The following is a 20520-nucleotide window of genomic DNA, read 5'->3' on the forward strand; positions in this document are numbered from 1 at the left end:
GGATACTTAACCATGTCAATGGCTCTTCTTCACCTTCACATAAGGTGACCATATGACCTGGTTTGCCTGGGGACAGTTCTGGACTATTCCTGTTGTGCTGGCATAATAATGAATAGATCTCCCTTTCACTTCCAAGAGTGTCCTGGTTTAGGGGATATGGTCACTCTGCTATTCCCTAACCTACAAGGCCCTCAGTGATTTGCTCCATGCCTACCTCTCTCATCAAATTCTACACTTGAGTAGCTTGAGGTTTACCAATTATCCCAAGCTCTCTTCCACCACCACACCTTTGCACACATTCCCCTTGCCTGAAACACCCTTCCTCTCCCCTTATCTGGGTTTATACTACTCACTTTTTTACATCTAGTAAGGCAAAACTACCTTTGATAATCCATATATGGAATGGTATTCTATTGTTAAGCAAAGTTCTTTGTTATGCTAACCCATCAAAATATCAAAGCTTTTATTTCAGCTCTGCTTTTATGACCCATTGTGCCAACATACATCTTTCAGTGATTTCTTAAGATTTTTCTTCTGAAAGTTTCAGATGGTCAAGCTTTCAGGGTCTATCAGTACTTGGGCTCACCAAGGTGCCCACTGCTTGGGGGTCACACTATCCAGGTTCTCAACAGAAAGTAACTGGAGCTGCAGAGTCTTGGGAAACCAGCTGAATTTCCTGCCTTTCTCTCTTCTTTCTTCTATACACACAGACATGCTTCAGACATGAATCATAGTTCTGCTGCCAAAGACAGAAACAGAGTTTTGCTCTCATGGCTTGGAAAAAACCAGAATTCTGGCTATTTTAGGGCCAATCTCCCTTTGCAAGAAGAGAAAAGTGGGCTGGTAAACCAGCTCCAAAGATAATAAAAAAGGAATAATGACTCCTCTGGGACACAGATTGCTCACATATCTCTTAAAAGGAACGTAGACAGTGCTAAGAATACACAGCTCAGCTACTCCCACTGTGACTCCGCAACCACATACTTTCCTTACTGGTGTAATGATATTAGAAGTCTATCTTACATTCACATAACACACTTAAATATGCTCTCTGAGATTTAGGCAGAACAGGCTTTACTCTTCTTTAGAAATTAGAAAACTCAGAGAAGTAAAAAAAAATTTGCCCAAAGTCCTACAACTAAAAGACAGGAGAATTTAGGTTTTGCAACTCCGGATCCTAAGCACCTTCTTAACAGGGCATTGTTATAATAAGCAATATTCACTAACTACTTCACCACACTTATTAAATCCCTATTCTAGGCCAGGAACAATTACAGCCAGGGAATATAACTAGGAATAAGATAAACCTTTGCCCTGGAAGAGCACATAGTCTAGAGAGGAGAGAGAGGAATCAACAATATAGAAGAAAGCAGGAAGGCTCAAGGTCCAGCCTGCTCAACAAAGATGCTGCCGCATGGAGGACCTGCTCTAGCATCATTTTTTGATTCAACCGTATTTACTGAACTTTTTTAGGCACTAGTCAAAGAACTTTCCATGTTATACTGAGTGTATATATATATATACACACACACACACACACACACACACACATATACTTTCTACATAGAAAATATATATGTATGTGTACAGACACATGCACACACTATCCATGTTGAGAATATATGTACACATTTTATCTGCTATATAGTATTCCATTATATAAGTATACCACAATGCATCAATTCCCCTGTGTAGAACATTTAGGTTATTTTTAATTTTTCCTATTCCAATAATGCAGCAATAACCACCACTGTATGTCTCCCAGTAACATTTCTACAAGCAAGTGTCAAACATACACTTTGAAATGGAACAGAGTTCCATTTTTATGTAGAGTTGGGCATACCTTCAACTTTACTAAACTCTGCAACGCCACTCTTCTAAGCAGTTGTACTGCTTCACATACCCACTAGCACTGTATGAGAGTTCCTATATCCCCAGTCAATGGCCAACGCTAGGGATAATCAGACTTTATAAATCTTTGGCAATCTCATGAAAATACTATCTTACTGGAGTTTTAATTTGCATTTTCTAATATCACTGAGAATAAAAATCTAGTCACACTTATTGCCATCCTAATTTCCCCTTACTTGAATTGAGTGTACATATCCCTTGGACATTTTCTTTTGGGACATTCTTTTTTTTTTTCACTGATTTGTATGCATTCTTTTCAGTTTTCTTTTTGTCTTTTTCATTGATTTGTAGGAATTCTTTATATATTCTAGATGTTAATCCTTTGTCAATTGTATGTATTGTAAATATTTTCTCCCCTATTCAAGGGTTGTCTTTCCTTCTGATTGTAGTGTTTTGTTTCATTTTTGTTCAAAGGTTTAAAATTTGAATGTTGTCAAATCTACCAATCTTTTCTACGATGGTTTGTGCTTTAAGACATCCTCCTCAGTTCCGATATCATAAAAACATTCTTCTATACATTCTTATAAATTTTCACTTCATATCTTTAATACCTCTGGAATTTATTTTTGCATAGAGCATGAGGTAGGGAGTGATTTCATTTTTTCCATACGGACAGCCAATTGATCCAGTTTCATTTACTGAGTGATAGTGTCTTATTTGTAATGTTGTCATATACCAAATGCCCATATATGTGCAGTTCTATTTCTGAGCTTTCTCTTCTGTGCCACTGATCTATTTCTTTGTCCTTATACTAATACTATATCATTTTAATTATCATAGTGTCATAGAAAGTCTTAATATGTGGAATGGCAAATCCCCCAACACCTTATTCTTCAAAATTGTCTTGCCCCTTTACCATTTTAAGTGACTTTTAGAATCATTTCAAGTTCTTTGATAAGCCTAATTGTGGTTTTGACTAGAATCACATGTGTTTATAGATTAATTCAGAGGAAATAAACATATACATGATTTGAATCTAACAGGCAGGAATAGGATACAGCTTTTCCTATATTCAGATCTTCCTTTAGTCTTTCAATGATGTTTTACAGTTTTTCTCCATCAAAGAAATGCATATATCTTGTAAAATATATGCATAGGTTATTTAGAGTTCTTCTTACTATTATAAATAGAATTTTTAAGTAACTTTTTTCTAATTGTGGGTTATATAGAGGAATATTATATGTTTTCTACATATTGATTTCATTTACAAAAAATTTGCTGAAGGTTAGTCATTCAAGTAGTTTTTCTGTAGATTCTTGTGGATATTTTCATGTGGACAATCATATCATCTGCAAATACCAATAGTGTTTATTTTTCCCTTCCAATCCTTTTCCTTTGAATTCTTTTGTTTCTTATTCTTATGTTACATGTTTGCCAGCACCTCTAGTACAGTTACAGAAACACCATCTGCAAATACTAATTTTGACTCTTCTTTCTAAGCCTTATATCTTTTGTACATTTTCTTGTCTTATAGCATTCACCAGGACCTCCAGAGTACAATATTTAAAGAAGCAGTAAAAGCAGACACCTCTGTCTTGCTGCTGATGTTAAAGAGAATGCTTCTACTATTTCACTATTAAGTACACTGCAGCATTTTAGTTAATACCCCTTACCAGGTTAAGAATATTCTCTTCTATTCCTAGCTTGATTAATCTTCAATGCATGTTTAATTTTATTTATCGCTTCTTCTGCATTTACTCAGATGGTCATGTACTGTTCCTCTTTGAATCTATTAATATGGTAAATTACTTTAATTAATTTTAAAATTAGCATCCTAGTATTCCCAGACTAAATTCTACTTGGTCAATACTTTTTGTTTCTACATTACTGGGTATGGTTTGCTGCATTTTGTTCAGGATTTTGACATCTACATTAATAAGGGACTCTGGCCTAAAAATTTTATTATTTCCTTGTTTCTACTTTCTTTATCATTATTTTTCCTTTTTCTGATTTTTTGAATTTACTGCTTAGCTCATTAATTTTCAATCTCTGTTTTATAATATATTCATTTAAGATTATAAATCATAGACTGCCTTAGATGTAGTTCTAATACATGGTCCTTTCATTATCATTCAGGTTTAAATATTTCATAATTTCCATTATGATTTCTACTTTCACCAATGAATTATTTAGAAATATGTGTGTGAGGTAATGAGTGGCTATTGTTTTGTTAAGGATTTCTAATTTATTCCACTGTTGTCAAAGAATGTTATCTATGTGATACTGAGTTTTTGATATTCTCTTTTTCCATAACAATTTTAATTTCTTTTCTTAAAGTCTATTATATGTGATATTAATACTGTTTCCTAGCTTCTTTTGGATAACATTTTCCTGGAATATCTTTTTCCACCACTTTCTTCATTTCATTTTAAATAATGAAATATTGTAAACATTCAGAAAATATAGCACTAATGATATCTCTGTTCAAATCAGAGATTAAAGAAATGTTTAATAAATGCCCGAGGACACTTCCAGTGTCAAATTCATAGAGAAGAGAGGACACTTGCAAAAAAACTACTGAATTAACAAAATGCAGAAATCAATGGAGTAATTTTTCATAATGAAATGACAAGACAATTGACAAAAGTTCTTATAGGATGCATATCTAAAGAAAGAAGGAGAAGGACATTCTTAAGGTTATACATTAACCTAAAAATAATACCTTATTACATCCATTTTAAGATGTCAATGATTATAAGAGATGTGAAAAAATACTCAGATATGAAAAAATACTGTAGAATCAATGAAATATGGCACAAGCAGAAGTCAGTGCTAAAACTATTAATAATCTATCAAGGTACACTGCTGACCTCTCCTGTGATAGACTAAAAGAAAAGAAAACAGATGACACATCCCTCAGGGAATCAGTCAACTCTGATGCCCAGCACAATAGGTAAATGGGGTACTCGGCTTCATTGGACTGGGTAAAAAAAAAAAAAAAAGAGTTACTGCAAATCACATATGGATTCACAGTTTTCAAAAACTCACAATACATGTACCATTAAAACTTTGTTAAATGTAATTCACCTTACTTTGGTGACTCCTAAGCCCCTGTGGAATTCGTCAAAATCTGAGATTCATCTTATCAATGGTAATTATTAATTATAACAATAACCAATATTCATTAAGAACTTGAACACAGAACACTGTGTTTGGATACTTTTTAATCTATCAATTAATTTGATATCCATAATTCTGTGAGTAAATGGCATGATACTCATTCCAGAGATAAAGAAAAAAGGACTCAGAGCTAAATAGATGAGCTGCCTGAGGTCAAAAAGCTAATAAGTGGCAGAATCTGGATTTGAATTCCATTTCATATATGGCCTATTCCTGTTTCTACCCTACACTGCCTCTTTAATGTTCCTACTTCTCCGTTGCAGATATTACCTGGATAAGTCAATATTTTGCTTTGGGGTAGTATGAGGCGGGCAGGGGGGCGGGGGTTTGGGGGGAGTGGGAATCAGGCCCCAGGACTCAACCAACATTTTACTTTGCCATCAAGGCAAGGGCACCATCTAGTGGCACACATTTGGCCACTGACACAGTCAAAGAAAGATGGGAAGGAAATGGTTTTTCACTCTTCTACTTTCCTCCACTCGTTTTATACTAGCTGGCAACAAGTTAGGGTGTCTGTATTAACTCTTCTGGTCAAGAAGAATAGGGGCATTGTAACATTAAGGACTGAACAGAGTTTTGGAATGAGAGAGACCCAAGTTCAATCCCAGATTCCCTGTTTACTAACTGTGTGACCTTGGTAAGTTACTAAAAGTAGCTTGAATCTCAGTCTCCTCATTTGTAAAATGGAATAACACCATTTCCTTGACAGAGTTATCACAGTAATACAAGTGAAATTGTCCAGCACAGTGCCTGATCCAAAGACCTTCCTCAATAACTACTAGTTCCTTTCCCCATTCTCCTTTTATGTAGCCTAAAACCATATGAGTGTGAAGCTTTGTTTTTTAGAAATATATCAAGCTACTGGCTCGTGTTGTGTTTAAGATAAATAACTTTAATAGCTTTTTTAATGTAAACTATAGTAAAGGCAAATTCTCCAAACTTTATTCACTGTTTTTATAAATACATAAAATCAATAAGCATTTTTTGAGTACCTATGTACTATGTACCAGGCACTTGTGACAGTGGATGGGAACTCACTATTGAGTGGGGAAAACAGACAAGTTAACATGTAATGTCAATGTAATAAGTACTTTCAGCGCTCTAAGTGACGAAGGTGAAAAGGTAGAGGAAGAAGAGAGGACCAAACCTGTTGGAAGAATGTGGATCAGAAAGGCTTCACAGAAGAAGTAACATTTGACAAGTCTCTTAAAAGAGGAGCTCACAAGATAAGGGCACAGAACATTTCTGGCATAAGAAAAAAATACGTCAAAAGCAATGAGGAATGAAGAAACACTGTGAGGGAACATGAAGAAGCATAGTGTGGTTGGAACATAGGATGGTATGGATGGAGAAGGGGGAGAGATCTGTAGTGGGGTCAATGATAGCTCATTAAGCTCACTTGGAATCTAGATGATAGATGCATTATTTATCACCACCATTGTCATCATCATCACCATCCATAGCAGTTATCACTCAAGGGATGTGTACTACGTGCCAAACTCCATACAAACAAAATTGCTATGCCTCACAACAACCCTGCAAGTTATATAATGTTATCTTCACAGAGGTTAAGAAATTTGCCCAATACATGGAGGCACTAAAGGGTAGAGCTGAGTGAGATTCAGTCCTAGGTCTCTCTGATTCTTTCTACTACACCAGTGGTCCCAAACTTGGCTGCACAACACAATCACCTAGAGACTCTGTTTAAAAATAAAGGTTCCAGACAGTAAACAGTACCTCTAGAGTGGGACTTGGGAATCAATATTATAAACAAACTGTCCAGATGCTTCTTAAATAGGAAGCCAAATGACAGTCCAGCTTTTTGAAAATACCACAAAGCCTCTTAAAACATACACACACACACACACACACACACACACACACACACAACTAATTAATAGCTTCCATCTATGTGCCAGGCTCCTAATCCTCACAAAATTCTGCAAGTGTATTATAATCCCCACTTTAAAGAAGAGAAAATTCAAGCTCAGGAAGCTTACAGATAGCTTCCCTCTTCCAGTCAACAAAGCAAAGGGTGAAGATGTGACTCAAACAGGTATGTCTGGTTCTTCTCAATCATGCTGTGTGGCAGGCAGAATTCTAAAAAGCACCTGTAAAATCTTCTCCCCTTTGAGCGTGGGTGGAAACTGGAAATATGAGGAGATATCACTGCAGTGATTATGTTACAGGATGAGTGATCACTGGAGTGATTACATGGCAAAAGAGAGATTATCTGCTTGGTGTAACCTTATCTAATCACATGAGGCCTTCTAAAAGCAGAGTCTTCTGCAGCTGGTAGCAGAATGGGAAGTCAGAGAGATTCAAGGCACTAGAAGGATTTGATGTGTCATGCTGACTTGACAATGGAGGGGCCACATGACAAGAAGTATGTGCAGCCTCTAGGAGTTGAGAGCAGATCTCAGCTGACAGCCAGCAAGAAAACGAGGACCTCAGTCTTACAACCACAAGGAAGTGAATTCTGCCAACAACCTGAATGAGCTTGGAAGCAGACTCTCCCTTACATTCTTCCTCAAAGCCTCCAGATAAGAGCCCAGCCTAGCCAATACCATGATTTCAGCCTTGTGAGACCTTAAGCAGACAACACTTCTGTGAGCTCTGACCTGCAGAACTGTGAGATAATAAATGGGTGGGAGTTTTTAAATTGTGGTAAAATATATATAAAACATAAAATTTGCCATTTAAACATTTTGAAGTGTTCAATTTAGTAGCATTAAGTACACTCACATTGTTGTGCAACCATTACCACTGTTCATCACCAGAACTTTTTCATCTTCCCAAACTGAAACTCTATACCCATTTAAATAAGAATTCCCCAATCCTCCTGCCCTCCAACCCCTGGAAACCCCTATTCTACTTTCTGTCTTCATGAATTTGACTACTCAGGGTAGGTCATATAAGTAGAACCATACAGTATTTGTCTTTTTTTGTGACTGGCTTATTTCACTTAGTATAATGTCCTTAAGGTTCATCCATGTTGCAGCATGTGTCAGAATTTCCTTCCTTTTTAAAGACTATAATATTCCATTCTATGTAGATACCACATTTTGTTTATCCATTCATCTATTGAATGGACAATGGGTTGCTTCCACCTCTAGGCCATCGTGAGTAAAGCTTCTATGAACATGGAAATACAAATATCTTAGAGTCTCTGCTTTCAATTCTTTTGGATATATATGTGAATGAGTGTTGTCAAGTCAATTCATTATCTTGAAAATTGGGTAAGTAAAAGGAAATAATCAAGCATTTATCCTCTCTATTTGAACTGCACCATTGGGTAACCAAATAACAGATGAAGAAAAGTGTTTCCTTATATAATTATTTTTGATAAAAATTTAAACAACATGATAAAATACCCTAGTTTCGCAACCCTCAAATGAGCTACTGGATCTAGGTACTGAGCATCAACAGCTGCTAATATCACTAAAGAGCAAAAACCAGACATTATGTAGCTCCTGACAAAAGAATACAACACTACCTATAGTCTTGCCAAAGGGATCAAACCTGAGTCTGATCTAGTCTCTGGATCCAGCTGCCAATTTGTAGGAAAAGCAGAGACAGAGGAACATGCTAAACTGCACCAGTATGCAATCAGTAAAATCTACACCACGGAAAACTCCTACAAGTCAAATGGTCTGGATTCTTCAACAGTTAAATCGCAAATAAAAGATGACAAATTTTTTTAAATGGACAATATAAAAATATAGAAATTAGGAATGCAAATCCAAGAAGTAATTACTGTAACAGAATAGTGGTTACTTTAGGAAACAGGGAGGGGACTGAAATTTGAGTGGAGCACAGAGAGAGGCTTTTGGGTAGCTGGCAAAATTCTATGTCTTACCCTGGGTGGTAGTCACAAGAGTTAATAATTAATTAAGCTATATTTAAAAGAAAAAAAATAGTGCATTGAATGTAACAATGAGAAAGTGGCCCATATCCAGATTGATTTCAACCAAAGAGCAGTCTCAATACAGCTCTGCTAAAGTCTCACTACTGTGCTTATCCTAAGCCAAGAAAGCAGTTATTACCAAACTGAGTGGTGACTGAGGTCAATAGCAAATGCTTGGAAAAGCCATTAAACCAAGAGGCAAAAGAGAAACCAGAGGAAAGGAAAAACGGTCAACAGCATAATAAGTTGAATTTCTAAAAATCTTTATGCTATCATAAACACACCATCTGTTGAAAACAGGCCTGTCTCATTTCCATCCTCCAAATTTACCATACTTACTCCTATCTCAGCATCAGAATTTTCCCATTAGAATTCGGTTTCTTTCTTGGAGTTATTTCCCATTTCCACCAATTCGCTACTGCTAATAAAGGTAAGAATATGTTTACCAAATACATTCACATCTTCAAAAGTAAGGATACAGAAAAAACATGGCAGAAAGAAAGCAACAGGAGCCTGAAGAAGAAAAGGCTACTAGAAGCTAACTTACCTAGTTATGATAGAGGTAGGCCCTTCTTTAGATAGAATGGAGTACTAGAAACTATCCCCAACCCTGCATTCTTTCTTGTCTTTAGCTATTCGGTCAATGGTGAAAACTGAACAAGAAATTAAAAGCAGCATGAAGCTATAGGCCTGCATTATCCAATAAGGTAGCCACTAGCCACATATGGCTACTGAGCACCCGGAGCATAGCTAGTCTGAACTGAGATGTGCCATAAGTATAAGAAACACAATGGATTTTGAAGACTTAGTATGAAAAAAAAAGTAAAATATCTCAATAATATTTTACTGATTACATATTGAAATAATAATAGTCTGGATATATTGGTCTAAACAAAATATAGTATTAAGATTAATTTCACCTGTTTCTTTTTACCTTTTAAATGTGGCTACTACAAAATTTTAAATTATATATGTGGTTCAGATTACTAGGTACTGAGCATCAACAGCTACATAGACCATTATTAAACAGTGTTGAAAAGGAAGAAAAAAGGCAGCTAAAAGCAGGGACTTTTCAGAGTTTTTTTGTACTGTTTGCTCTACCACCAATACTACAACTCATTGAATTTCCACCTCCTGTGCCTGGCTGTAAAATAGACATTAAAAAAAAAAAATCAGTAGCTGCCTTAAGTCATGGATACAACATTAAATCATGGGCCAAAAGAACTGAGTTCTACTCCTGATTCTGGCACTGACTAGCAGTTACCTTGGAGAAATCATTTTTTCTCTCTGAGCCTTAGCTGCCTGTCCCAAATATCAAGTAAGGAAGCTAAACTAAATTTAGACTTCCATGATTTCATCAGAATATTTTTTTCTTTCTGTCAAAATTGGTTTTCATAAAAATGAATAAATACTCACTCTGAGTCTAACACATCCTCTGCGAGAGCCTCTCATCATTTTGTCCTTGGACTAAAAGAAAAAAAAAACATTCGATGAATAAAAGATTAACAGACTGATTGTTTTTAGAATCATCTAGGGATAAAGAGACAAAATTTACAGTAACATCCCTCCCTTCTCTCCACCCTCCATCCCCCCAAATCACTTAAGGAGTGGAGCTAGCAGGTTTAAAATGAAAATGTTTTGTAGTCTAATCATAGAAGGTTATGCATACCTTTAACATAGCATCTATTACACTATACACTATATTACAGTTTTCATTCCTCATTCATGCCCGTTAACCCTAGCCCAGTGTTTCTCATATTTTAGTGAGTTTGAGAATCACCTGGAAGACTAAGAATCACCTAGGGGTTTAAGAATCACTCTCAGATGATTCTGACTCAGGAAGACAGAGGACCACATTTGAGAAATATTACTTTAGTTTTATCTCTTTACAATTCCCCAAATGGGTCACATTTTTTTGCCTTTGAGATTTCCCTTCCAATAATCCGCAGCTTGGAACAACCTTGACCCTGATTTTCTGCCTTGCTAACTGTCTCAGATCAAGCACCTTGCCCCTGTCTGATTAGGATTCCTAGCCCAGCGTCTCCTGCGTTTTCCTGTCATGACATGCACCTCCCTGTGCTATAACGGCTGGCTTCCTTGTCTGACTCACCCACAAGACTGCACATTCCTTAGAGGGTCGGAATAGTATCTGACTTATCTGATGCTTCAGAAGAGTGTCTGGCACACATTAGGTGCTCAAAAAATACTTACTGATGAAACACTGCTTACCATCTACATTTCCCCTACTAGACCAAGCCAAGCAAAGGCCATGTTCTGCACAATAAGCCCTATGTTGACTTTCAGTAAATATTCCTAGAATTAAATTAGTCATATGTAATAACGTAAAATAAAACTCAAATAATCAGTTTTTAAAATATTTAGTACTTCATCAACTGGTATTTTTCTGTACTCCCCTATGTGAGAAAGAAGTAAAACAAGCCAATATCATGGGGTTATGTTTTAAAGAAAATTGTCCCACTTTAAACCATACGTGCCCTACACCCAGTGAACTCAGCCATAGGCAAACTTCTAGTTATGACTATATGAAATTTAAAGCACAGCATGATGACACTGTTTCATATACTTGAAAATTGCTAAGAGTAAATCTTAAAAGTTCTCAACACACACACACAAAAGATAACTATGTGAGGTGATGGATGTGTTAACTAACCTTATTGTGGTAATCATTTTGCAATATACACTTATATCAAATCACCACATTGTACACCTTAAACTTACACAATGTTATATGTCAATTATATCTCAATAAAGCTGGAAAAAATAAATTCACATTTCTTGGGGATATTTGCACATCTATACATAAAGACCTACCTCGTTTCTTTCACTGACTGCAGTACCTTCTATGAACATAGCCTAAGTCGTTGTTTTCATTGATTCTAGATTTGTGTGATTGTTTCCTAGTTATATTTGTTTTAATTATTTTCACTTAGCTCTTTCATTGATTCCAAACTTATAAATGTAACATTACAATGAGAAATCAAAATTGACTCAAAGTATCCAGCCATAAATATTCATCTTCAGAAATGATTATTGAAGTACTGAAGACAGTCCTCTTTTTATTCTACTTAAAATACAAGGACTCATACCTTTTATTCAAAATTTCTCAGTATCAAGCAAGATCAAAAAGTTCTTTACTAACAATACAGTTAGCAAAAATACAGCTAATAGAAACATTTCCTAAGCATTTAACAGCCCTTTTACCATACCCTAAACTTATCTTCCCTCCAAAAGTGTCAAGGCAATACACAAAAATAATAATTAGGTTTGAAAATACCTAATGAGAGCTAGAATGCAACTCAAACAAGGTAAGAACCAATATATCCACCCTTGATCCTCTTCCACTTTTAAAAATACAACTATAGTAAATAGAAAAAGGAGAAGACAGGCCCCAACGGTGGTACCACCATTTGGGTTATGAATTAGAAAACACTGAAAGAGCTAAGTGAAAATAATTAAAACAAATATAACTAGGAAACAATCACACAAATCTAGAATCTGGGACATCCTACAAAATAATCAGCCTAGACTCTTTAAAAACATCAAAAAAAAGAGACTAACACGTAAACAGTTGTAATACAGAGCAAAAATAAGTTATATGAACACAAGTACAAAGTGCTGTGAACTACAGAAGGCTCCCTGCCATGGAAAAAGATCAGGGAAGGCAATACTTAAGTGACCAGGTTTCAAGTTTCAATCTGAGACTTAAAAAAAAAGGATTCTTTTTTTTTTTTGAGGAAGATTAGCTCTGAGCTAACATCTGCTGCCAATCCTCCTCTTTTTTTCCTGAGGAAGACTGGCCCTGAGCGAACATCCATGCCCCTCTTCCTCTACTTTATATGTAGGACGCCTACCAGGAAGGTGGAGAGAGATGAGGCCGAAAAGGAGATATGGGGACCACATCATGAGGGGTCTGAAAAAAACAGTGAGAAGTTAAGGAAATCAAACTTTATTCAAAGTTAATGGAGCGTGACTGAAGGTTTATGAGGGGGGTAATAACATTCTTAAAGGTGTACTTTAGAAAAATAATACTGTTAAATATGAAAACTTGGGGGGAAAGGATGACAACGACATTAATAATAGCAATAGCAGCAGCAGCAGATTCTCACTTATTAATGCCCTCTATGTGACAGGCACTTTACAAACAGCAAACCTCACAAGACCTTGCAGGGTAAGAATTATTCACATATTATAAATGAAAGTGACAGCAGAGAGATCAAGTAAACTACCCGTTACACATGTAAAATGGAGCAGAGTTTGACACAACAGACACAATTTGGAATGGCCGCCCTGCAAATCATTCTCCCAGACCATATCTGTACTCTGCTAGCCTCTAATCCTCCCCCTCTTCTACAACTCAGCGCCCTCTCCCTCATTCTCTCCCCACTCAGCTCTAAGTAGGGCTAAAGGGAAGCTGGTGTGACGAAGTCCCCCAGGCACAGTGCGTGCTGAAAGGATGGTTATCTGACCAAACTGGCCAATCAAACGACCCACTACCTGGCAAGGCAGGACAAAATCCTTTCCCAGGAGTTTTTCTACCGAGGCTGAGGGAAGAGCTCTTTTCAAACTGCTCTTGAAGCTATGAGATACAGTTGCCATGGGTCATGTGCCTTCTCCATGAAGAAAGCAATAAATTAAGCATACACAGTGAGAGAAGGAGAGAGAAGCAGCAGAAAGTCCTAGCTTCCAGTGCTCCAGACCCACCCTGTTCTGAAGCTAACCTGCCTAAGCCAATGCCATTCACTGAATATCAGGATTTTTTGCTTTTGTTTTTTTATGATGAATACTAGTAGCTTCTGGTGATGAAAGTAAGGTAGGGCTGACATAATTCCACTCCAGCAATCTTCCTACCAGGCGTCATCTTACCAGTGTTCTGAAACCCACTAACATGTATTTTTTAGCCAGTTGCCAAAAATATCGTCATGCAACCTAAAGCTTGGGTGAGATCCTTCTCTCTGCCTCCAGCTACAAGGCCCAGCACCCCAAGAAAGGACCACTCAGAAATGGACGCCACGGTCCTTTCAACTGGATGACAAAATAGGATGCCCCATGAAGTGGAGAGACACAGAACTGATGTGCTCCTCTCTTCAGGGGTTCCAGGAGTGGCAAAGATTGTTGGGTCTGGTGGTTGGGTTTGCTGGCTTCTTATAACTTAGTAATGCAAGGGCAATGGGTCCTATTATACAACTCACGCAATCAAAATTATTTCTAATAATCCTTACGTTAATCAGCTAACCCCAGGTATTGATGCAGATTACAATTCACATTAAAGTTTCAAAGTAAATTACCTCAAATATAATAAAATTCTGCCTGTGACAGACTACTTGTCCTCCAATATCGATTCTCTTCTTCCTTTCAGTAGTAACATCCTCCACCCCAAGTTTTAACTAAACACATGGCTCCTCTGCTGGATATTACATTTCCAGCCTCCTTTTCACCTGGGTATATGCCACGTACCTACAAACAGGCCAGTGGACTGTGCGTGTAAGCAATGTGTGCAACAGACTTTGCTTTTAAAAGGGAACTGTCTGCAAACACATTCTTCACAAGCGCACATGGAAGCTTCTCCAGGATTGACCACATTTTGGGCCATAAAACAAGTCTCAATAAATTTAAAAGAATGAAAGTAATGCATAGTATGTTCTTTGACCAAAATTGATTAAAAGTAGAGCTCAATAATAGAAGAAATTTGGGAAATTCACAAATATGTGGAAGTCAAATGACACACTCCTAAAAAACCAATGGATCAAAAAAAAAAAATCACAAAGAAAATTAGAAAATACTTGAAATGAATGAAAGTGAAAACACAACATACCAAAACTTAAAGGATACAATGAAAGCAATTCTTAGAGAAATGTATAACTATAAATGCCTACATTAAAAAAGAAAGATTCTGAATCAATAACCTAAACTTCTATCTTAAGAAACTACACAAAGCAGAGCAACTAAACCTAAAGCAAGCAAAAGAAAGGAAATAATAAAAATTAGAGGGGAAACAAAATTAGAAAATAGAAAAACAACCAAGAAAAATCAATGAAACCAAAAGCTGGTCTTTGCAAAGATCAATAAAATGGACAAAACTTTAGCTAGACTAAACCAAGGAAAAAAGAAGACTCAAATTACTCAAATCAAGAATGAAAGAAGAAACATTACTACCAACCTTTCAGAAACAAAGAGTTCTAAGAAAATATGATGAATAACATATTAGATAACCTAGAAGAAATGGACAAATTCCAACAAAGATACAAACTGTCAAAACTGACTAAAGAAGAAACAGAAAATCTGATTAGATCTGTAAGAGATTAAACAAGTAATCAAAAAACTCCTCACAAAGAAAAGCCTGGGCCCAAGTGGCTTGACTGTTAAATTCTATCAAATGTTCAAAGAATTAATACCAACCTTTCACACTCTTCCAAAATTTAGAAAAGAGGACACTTCTCAACTTTTTCTATGAGGCCAGTATTATATTGATACCAAAACCAGACAAGGATATCACAAGACCAACATCCATTATAAATACAGAGGCAAAAATCTTTGCCAAAATTCTACCAAACCAAATCCAGCAACTCATAAAAAGGACTATATATTATGACTGCTATGGTCTAAATTTTGTGTCCCCCTCAAATTCCTATGTTGAAATCCTAACCCTTAAGGTGATGGTAATAGGAGGTGGGGCCTTTGGGAGGTGATTAGTGCTCTTTTATAAGGGCACTAACAAAAAGGGATTAGTGCCCTTATAAAAGAAGCCCAAGAGAACTCCCTTGCCCCTTCCATCATGTGAAGTTACAGCATGTAACCATGTGAGGAAGCAGGTCCTCACCAGATACTGAATCTTCTAGTACCTTGATCTTGGACTTCCCAGCCTCCAAAACTATGAGAAATGGATTTCTGTTGTTTATAACCTACTCAGTCCATGGTATTTCTGTTATAGCTGCTCAAAGGGACTAAGACAATGATCAAGTGGGATTTATCCCAGGAAGGCAAGCTTGGGTCAACATATGAAAATCAACCAATACAGTATATATTAATAAAATAAAGACCAAAAATCACATGAACGTTTCAAAAGACATAGAGAAAGCACTTGACAAAATCCATTATTCTCTCACGATAAAATTACTCAACAAACTAGGAATAGAAGGGAACTCCTTCAACCTCATAAAGAGCAGCTATGAAAAAGCCACGGCTAACATTAAACTTAATGGTAAAGGACTAAAAGCTCTACATCTAAAAGAAAGAACAAGACAAGGATGTCTTCTCTCACAGCATTTCTCAACACTGTACTGAAACTTCTAGCCAGGGAAATTAGGCGAGAAAAAAAAAGTAAAGGTATCCAGATTTAAAGCAAGAAATAAAACTCTCTATTTGAAGATGGATGTTCATGTAGAACTTTAGATATAGAAAATACTAAGGAATCCACAAAAACACTATTAGAGCTAGTAAATGAGTTCAGCAAGGTGCCAGAGCACAAGACTAATATACAAATATCAATTGTATTTCTATATTCTTGGAACAAACAAATTTGAAAATAAAATTTAAAAAAGAATTTCATTTATACTAATGTGAAAAAGGATAAAAAATACTTAGTAATAAATTTAATTTTCAAAAGTACAAGATTTTGACAGCTAATCTTCACCAAAAGAGCCAAGAACATAAAACGGAGAAAGGAAAGTCTCTTCAATAAATGGTGTTAGGAAAACTGGACAGCCATGTGCAAAAGAATGAAAGTGGACCATTATCTCACACCGTACACAAAAATTAACTCCAAATGGATTAAAGACTTGAATGTAAGACCTAAAACCATAAAACTCTTAGAAGAAAATATAGGCAATACACTCTTTGACATCAGCCTTAGTATTATCTTTTCAAATAGCATGTCTATTCAAGCAAGGGAAACAAAACAAAAAATAAATAAATGGGACATCAGACTAAAAAGCTTCTGTATGGAAAAGGAAACCATCAACAAAACAAAAAGACAACCCAACAACTGGGACTGGACTGGACCCATCCACCAGCAAGGCCACAGCAAACTTGTGGGCTGTGTCGGGGTGTGTGGGACCCCTGTGGGGGTAAGAGGGAACAGGTCCAGCTCAGCAGGACGTGCGTGCAGGTGGGCCTGCATTGGCAGTGCGTGTGGGCCCACAGGCAGTGGGGCATGTTGGCCTCAGCTGTCTTGTGCTGCTGGCCATCTGAAACAGCCACACAGGGGATCCACCCCCTGCCTGAAACAATTGTGTGCTGCCTTGACTGGGGCCACCCCCACCCATCTGTGCTCCTAAGAGAGCAGCCCACAACAACCGCATGCCACAGAGAGCCACATCAGAGGCCTGCAGCAATTATGAGCCCCTGAGCATAGCAACTAGCCACCCTGGGGGCCTGACTCACTTAACAGCAAAACAGCAGTAGCTGTGTGCACTAAGACCTTGCAGCCAGCTGTGCTTGGGCTTGCCTCACCCAATAACATGACCTTAGCAGCAGCAGACATCTGAGCCTTACAACCATTTGGGCCAGAGGCCACTCTAGCCTACCTGTGCACTCGTAGCAAGAGCAACCCTGCCACAACAGAAAAGCACACATAGCCCATACAGGAGACACACCTGGGATATTTGGAAGGGGTGAAAGGAAGGAAGCACATCGCTGGACCCCATAAGGCATCTCTTACATAAGGCCACATGTCCAAGATCAGGAGATGTAGCTGATCTACCTAACAAATAGATATAAACAAAGAGAAGCTGGCAAAATGAGGAGACAAAGAGATATGTTCCAAATAAGGGAACAGGACAAATCCTCAGAAAAAGAACTAAATGAAACACAGATAATCTACCTGATAAAGGGTATAAACTAATAGTCATAAGAATGCTCACTGATCTTGGGAGAAGAATAAATGAACACAGTGAGAACTTCAACAAAGAACTGGAAAATATAAAAAAACAACCAATCAGAACTAAAGAATACAAAAATAGAAATGAAAAATTCATTAGAGGGAATCAGTAGCAGAGTAGATGACACAGAAGAACAGATTAGTGATCAGGATGAAAGACCAGAGGAAATCACCCAAGCTGAACAGAATAAAGAAAAAAGAATTTAAAAGAACAAGAACAGTCTAAGGGACCTCTGAGACAACAGCAAGTGCACTTATATCTGTATTATAGGAGTCTCAGAGGAGAAGAGAGAGATAAAGGAGTAGAGAATCTATTTGAAAAAATAACAGCTGAAAACTTCCCTAACCTGAGGAAGGAAACAGACATCTAGGCACAGAAAGCACAGAGAGCACCAAACGAGATGAACCCAAAGAGGTCCACACCAAGACACATTATAATTAAAATGTCAAGAATTAAAGATAAAGAAAGAATCCTAACAGCTGCAGAAAAAAACCAACAACTTATATAAAGGAAACCTCATAAGACTATCAGCTGACTTCTCAGCAGAAACCTTACAGGCTAGAAGGGAGTGGCATGATATATTCAAACTGCTGAAAGGAAAAAACCTACAGCCAAGAATACTCTACTTCACAAAGCTAGCATTCAGAATGGAGGAGAAAGTTTTCCAGACAAGTGAAAATTACAGGAGTTTATCACCACTAAACTGGCCTTATAAGAAATGTTAAAGGGATATATTTCAGTGGAAAAGAAAAGACCACAAATAGGAATAAGAACATTATCAAAGAAAGAGTATCACTGGTAAAGGCAAATGGACAGTAAAGGTAGTAGATCAACCACCTATAAAGCTAGTATGAAGGTCAAAAGACAAAAGTACTAACAACATCTATTTCCATGATAAGAGGTATAGGGATACACAAAATAAAATAAGTAAAATATGGTATCAAAAACACAAAATGGGGGAGGAGTAAAAGTGCAGGGCTTTTAGAAAGAGGTCAAACTTAAGAGACCATCAACTTAATATAGATTGCTATATACATAGGTTATTATATATGAACCTCATGGTAATCACAAACCAGAAATCTACAATAAATACACAAAAAATAAAGAGAAAGGAACCCAAACATAATTAAAGAAAGCCATCAAATCACAAAGGAAGAGAACAAGAGAAAAAGAAAGGAACAGAGAACTACTAAAACACCCACAAAAAAATTAACAAACTGGGAATAAGTACATACATATCAATAGCTACTTTAAATGTAAATGGACTAAATGCTCCAATCAAAAGACACAGAGTGGCTGAATGGATTAAAAAACAAGACCCATATATATGCTGCATACAAGAGACACGCTTTAGACGTAAAGACACTCAAAATCTGAAAGTGAAGGGATAGAAAAAGATATTCCATGCAAATGGAAATGAAAAGAAAGCTGGGGTAGCAATACTTATATAGACAAAATAGACTTCAATACAAAAAGTGTAATAAGAGACAAAGAAGGGTATTGTGTAATGATAAAGGGAACAATCCAACAAGAGGACATAGCACTTATAAACATCTATGCATCCAACACAGGAGCACCTAAATATATAAAGCAATTATCAACAGACATAACAGGAGAAATTGACAGTAACATAATAGCAGCAGGAGACTTTTACCATTCCACTCACATCAAGAGAAAAATCATCCAAACAGAAGATCAATAAAGAAACACTGGCCTTAAATGACACATTAGACCAGATGGACTTAGTAGATAAATACAGAACATTCCACCCCAAAACTGCAGAATACACATTCTTTTCCAATGCACATGAAACATTCTCCAGGATAGATCACATATTAGGTGACAAAAACAAATATCAATAAATTTAAGAAGATTGAGGGGGGCTGGCCTGGTGGTGTAGTGGTCAAGTTTGTGTGCTCCACTTTGGTGGCCCGGGGTTCGCAGGTTCGGATCCCAGGCACGGACTACACACTGCTCATCAAGTCATGCTGTTGTGGTGTCCCAGATATAAAATAAAAGGAATTGGCACAGGTGTTAGCTCAGGGACAATCTTCCTCAAGCAAAAAGAGGAGGACTGGCAACACATGTTAGCTCAAGGCCAATCTTCCTCACCAAAAGAAGAAGAAGAAGAAGACTACAATAATACCAAGCATCACTTCTGACCACAATAGTACAAAACTAGAAATTAACTACAAGAAGAAAACTGGAAAAGCCACAAATATGTGGAGATTAAACAAAACACTACTGAACAACTATTGGGTCAATAAAGAAATCAGAGGAGAAATCAAAATATACCTGGAGATAAATGAAAACATGACAGACCAAAGTCTATGGAATGTAGCAAAAGTGGTATTAAGAGGGATGTTTACAGCAATACAGTCCTACCTCAAGAAACAAGAAAAATCTCAAATAAGCAATCTAACAATACACCCAAAAGAACTAGATAAAGAAGAACAAACAAGGCCCAAAATCAGTAGAAGGAAGGAAACAATAAAAATCAGAGTGGAAATAAATGATATGGAGACTAAAAAAAAAAGAAAAGAAAAAATTAACGAAACTAAAAGCTGGTTCTTTGAAAAAGATAAAACAGAACTGACAAACCTTTAGCTAGACTCACCAAGAAAAAAAAAGAGAAGGCTCAAATAAATAAAATCTGAAATGAAAGAGAAGAAATTACCACAGACA

The 20520-nt window shown here is 36.8% G+C and overlaps 1 protein-coding gene across 6 annotated transcripts in view; it reads right to left on the reverse strand.

Moving 5' to 3' along the window:
* The window catches only part of OSBPL9 (oxysterol binding protein like 9), a 161162-nt gene that overhangs the window by 118528 nt on the left and 22114 nt on the right, over positions 1-20520 (reverse strand). For all 6 annotated transcript variants that reach the window (XM_014833089.3, XM_014833088.3, XM_014833086.3 and 3 more), the window contains exon 2: positions 10355-10405. In XM_014833089.3, the coding sequence (XP_014688575.2) occupies positions 10355-10405 (51 nt within the window). The remainder of the gene's footprint in view (positions 1-10354; positions 10406-20520) is intronic.

Source organism: Equus asinus, chromosome 5 (assembly GCF_041296235.1).
Source record: "Equus asinus isolate D_3611 breed Donkey chromosome 5, EquAss-T2T_v2, whole genome shotgun sequence".
NCBI lineage: Eukaryota > Metazoa > Chordata > Mammalia > Perissodactyla > Equidae > Equus > Equus asinus.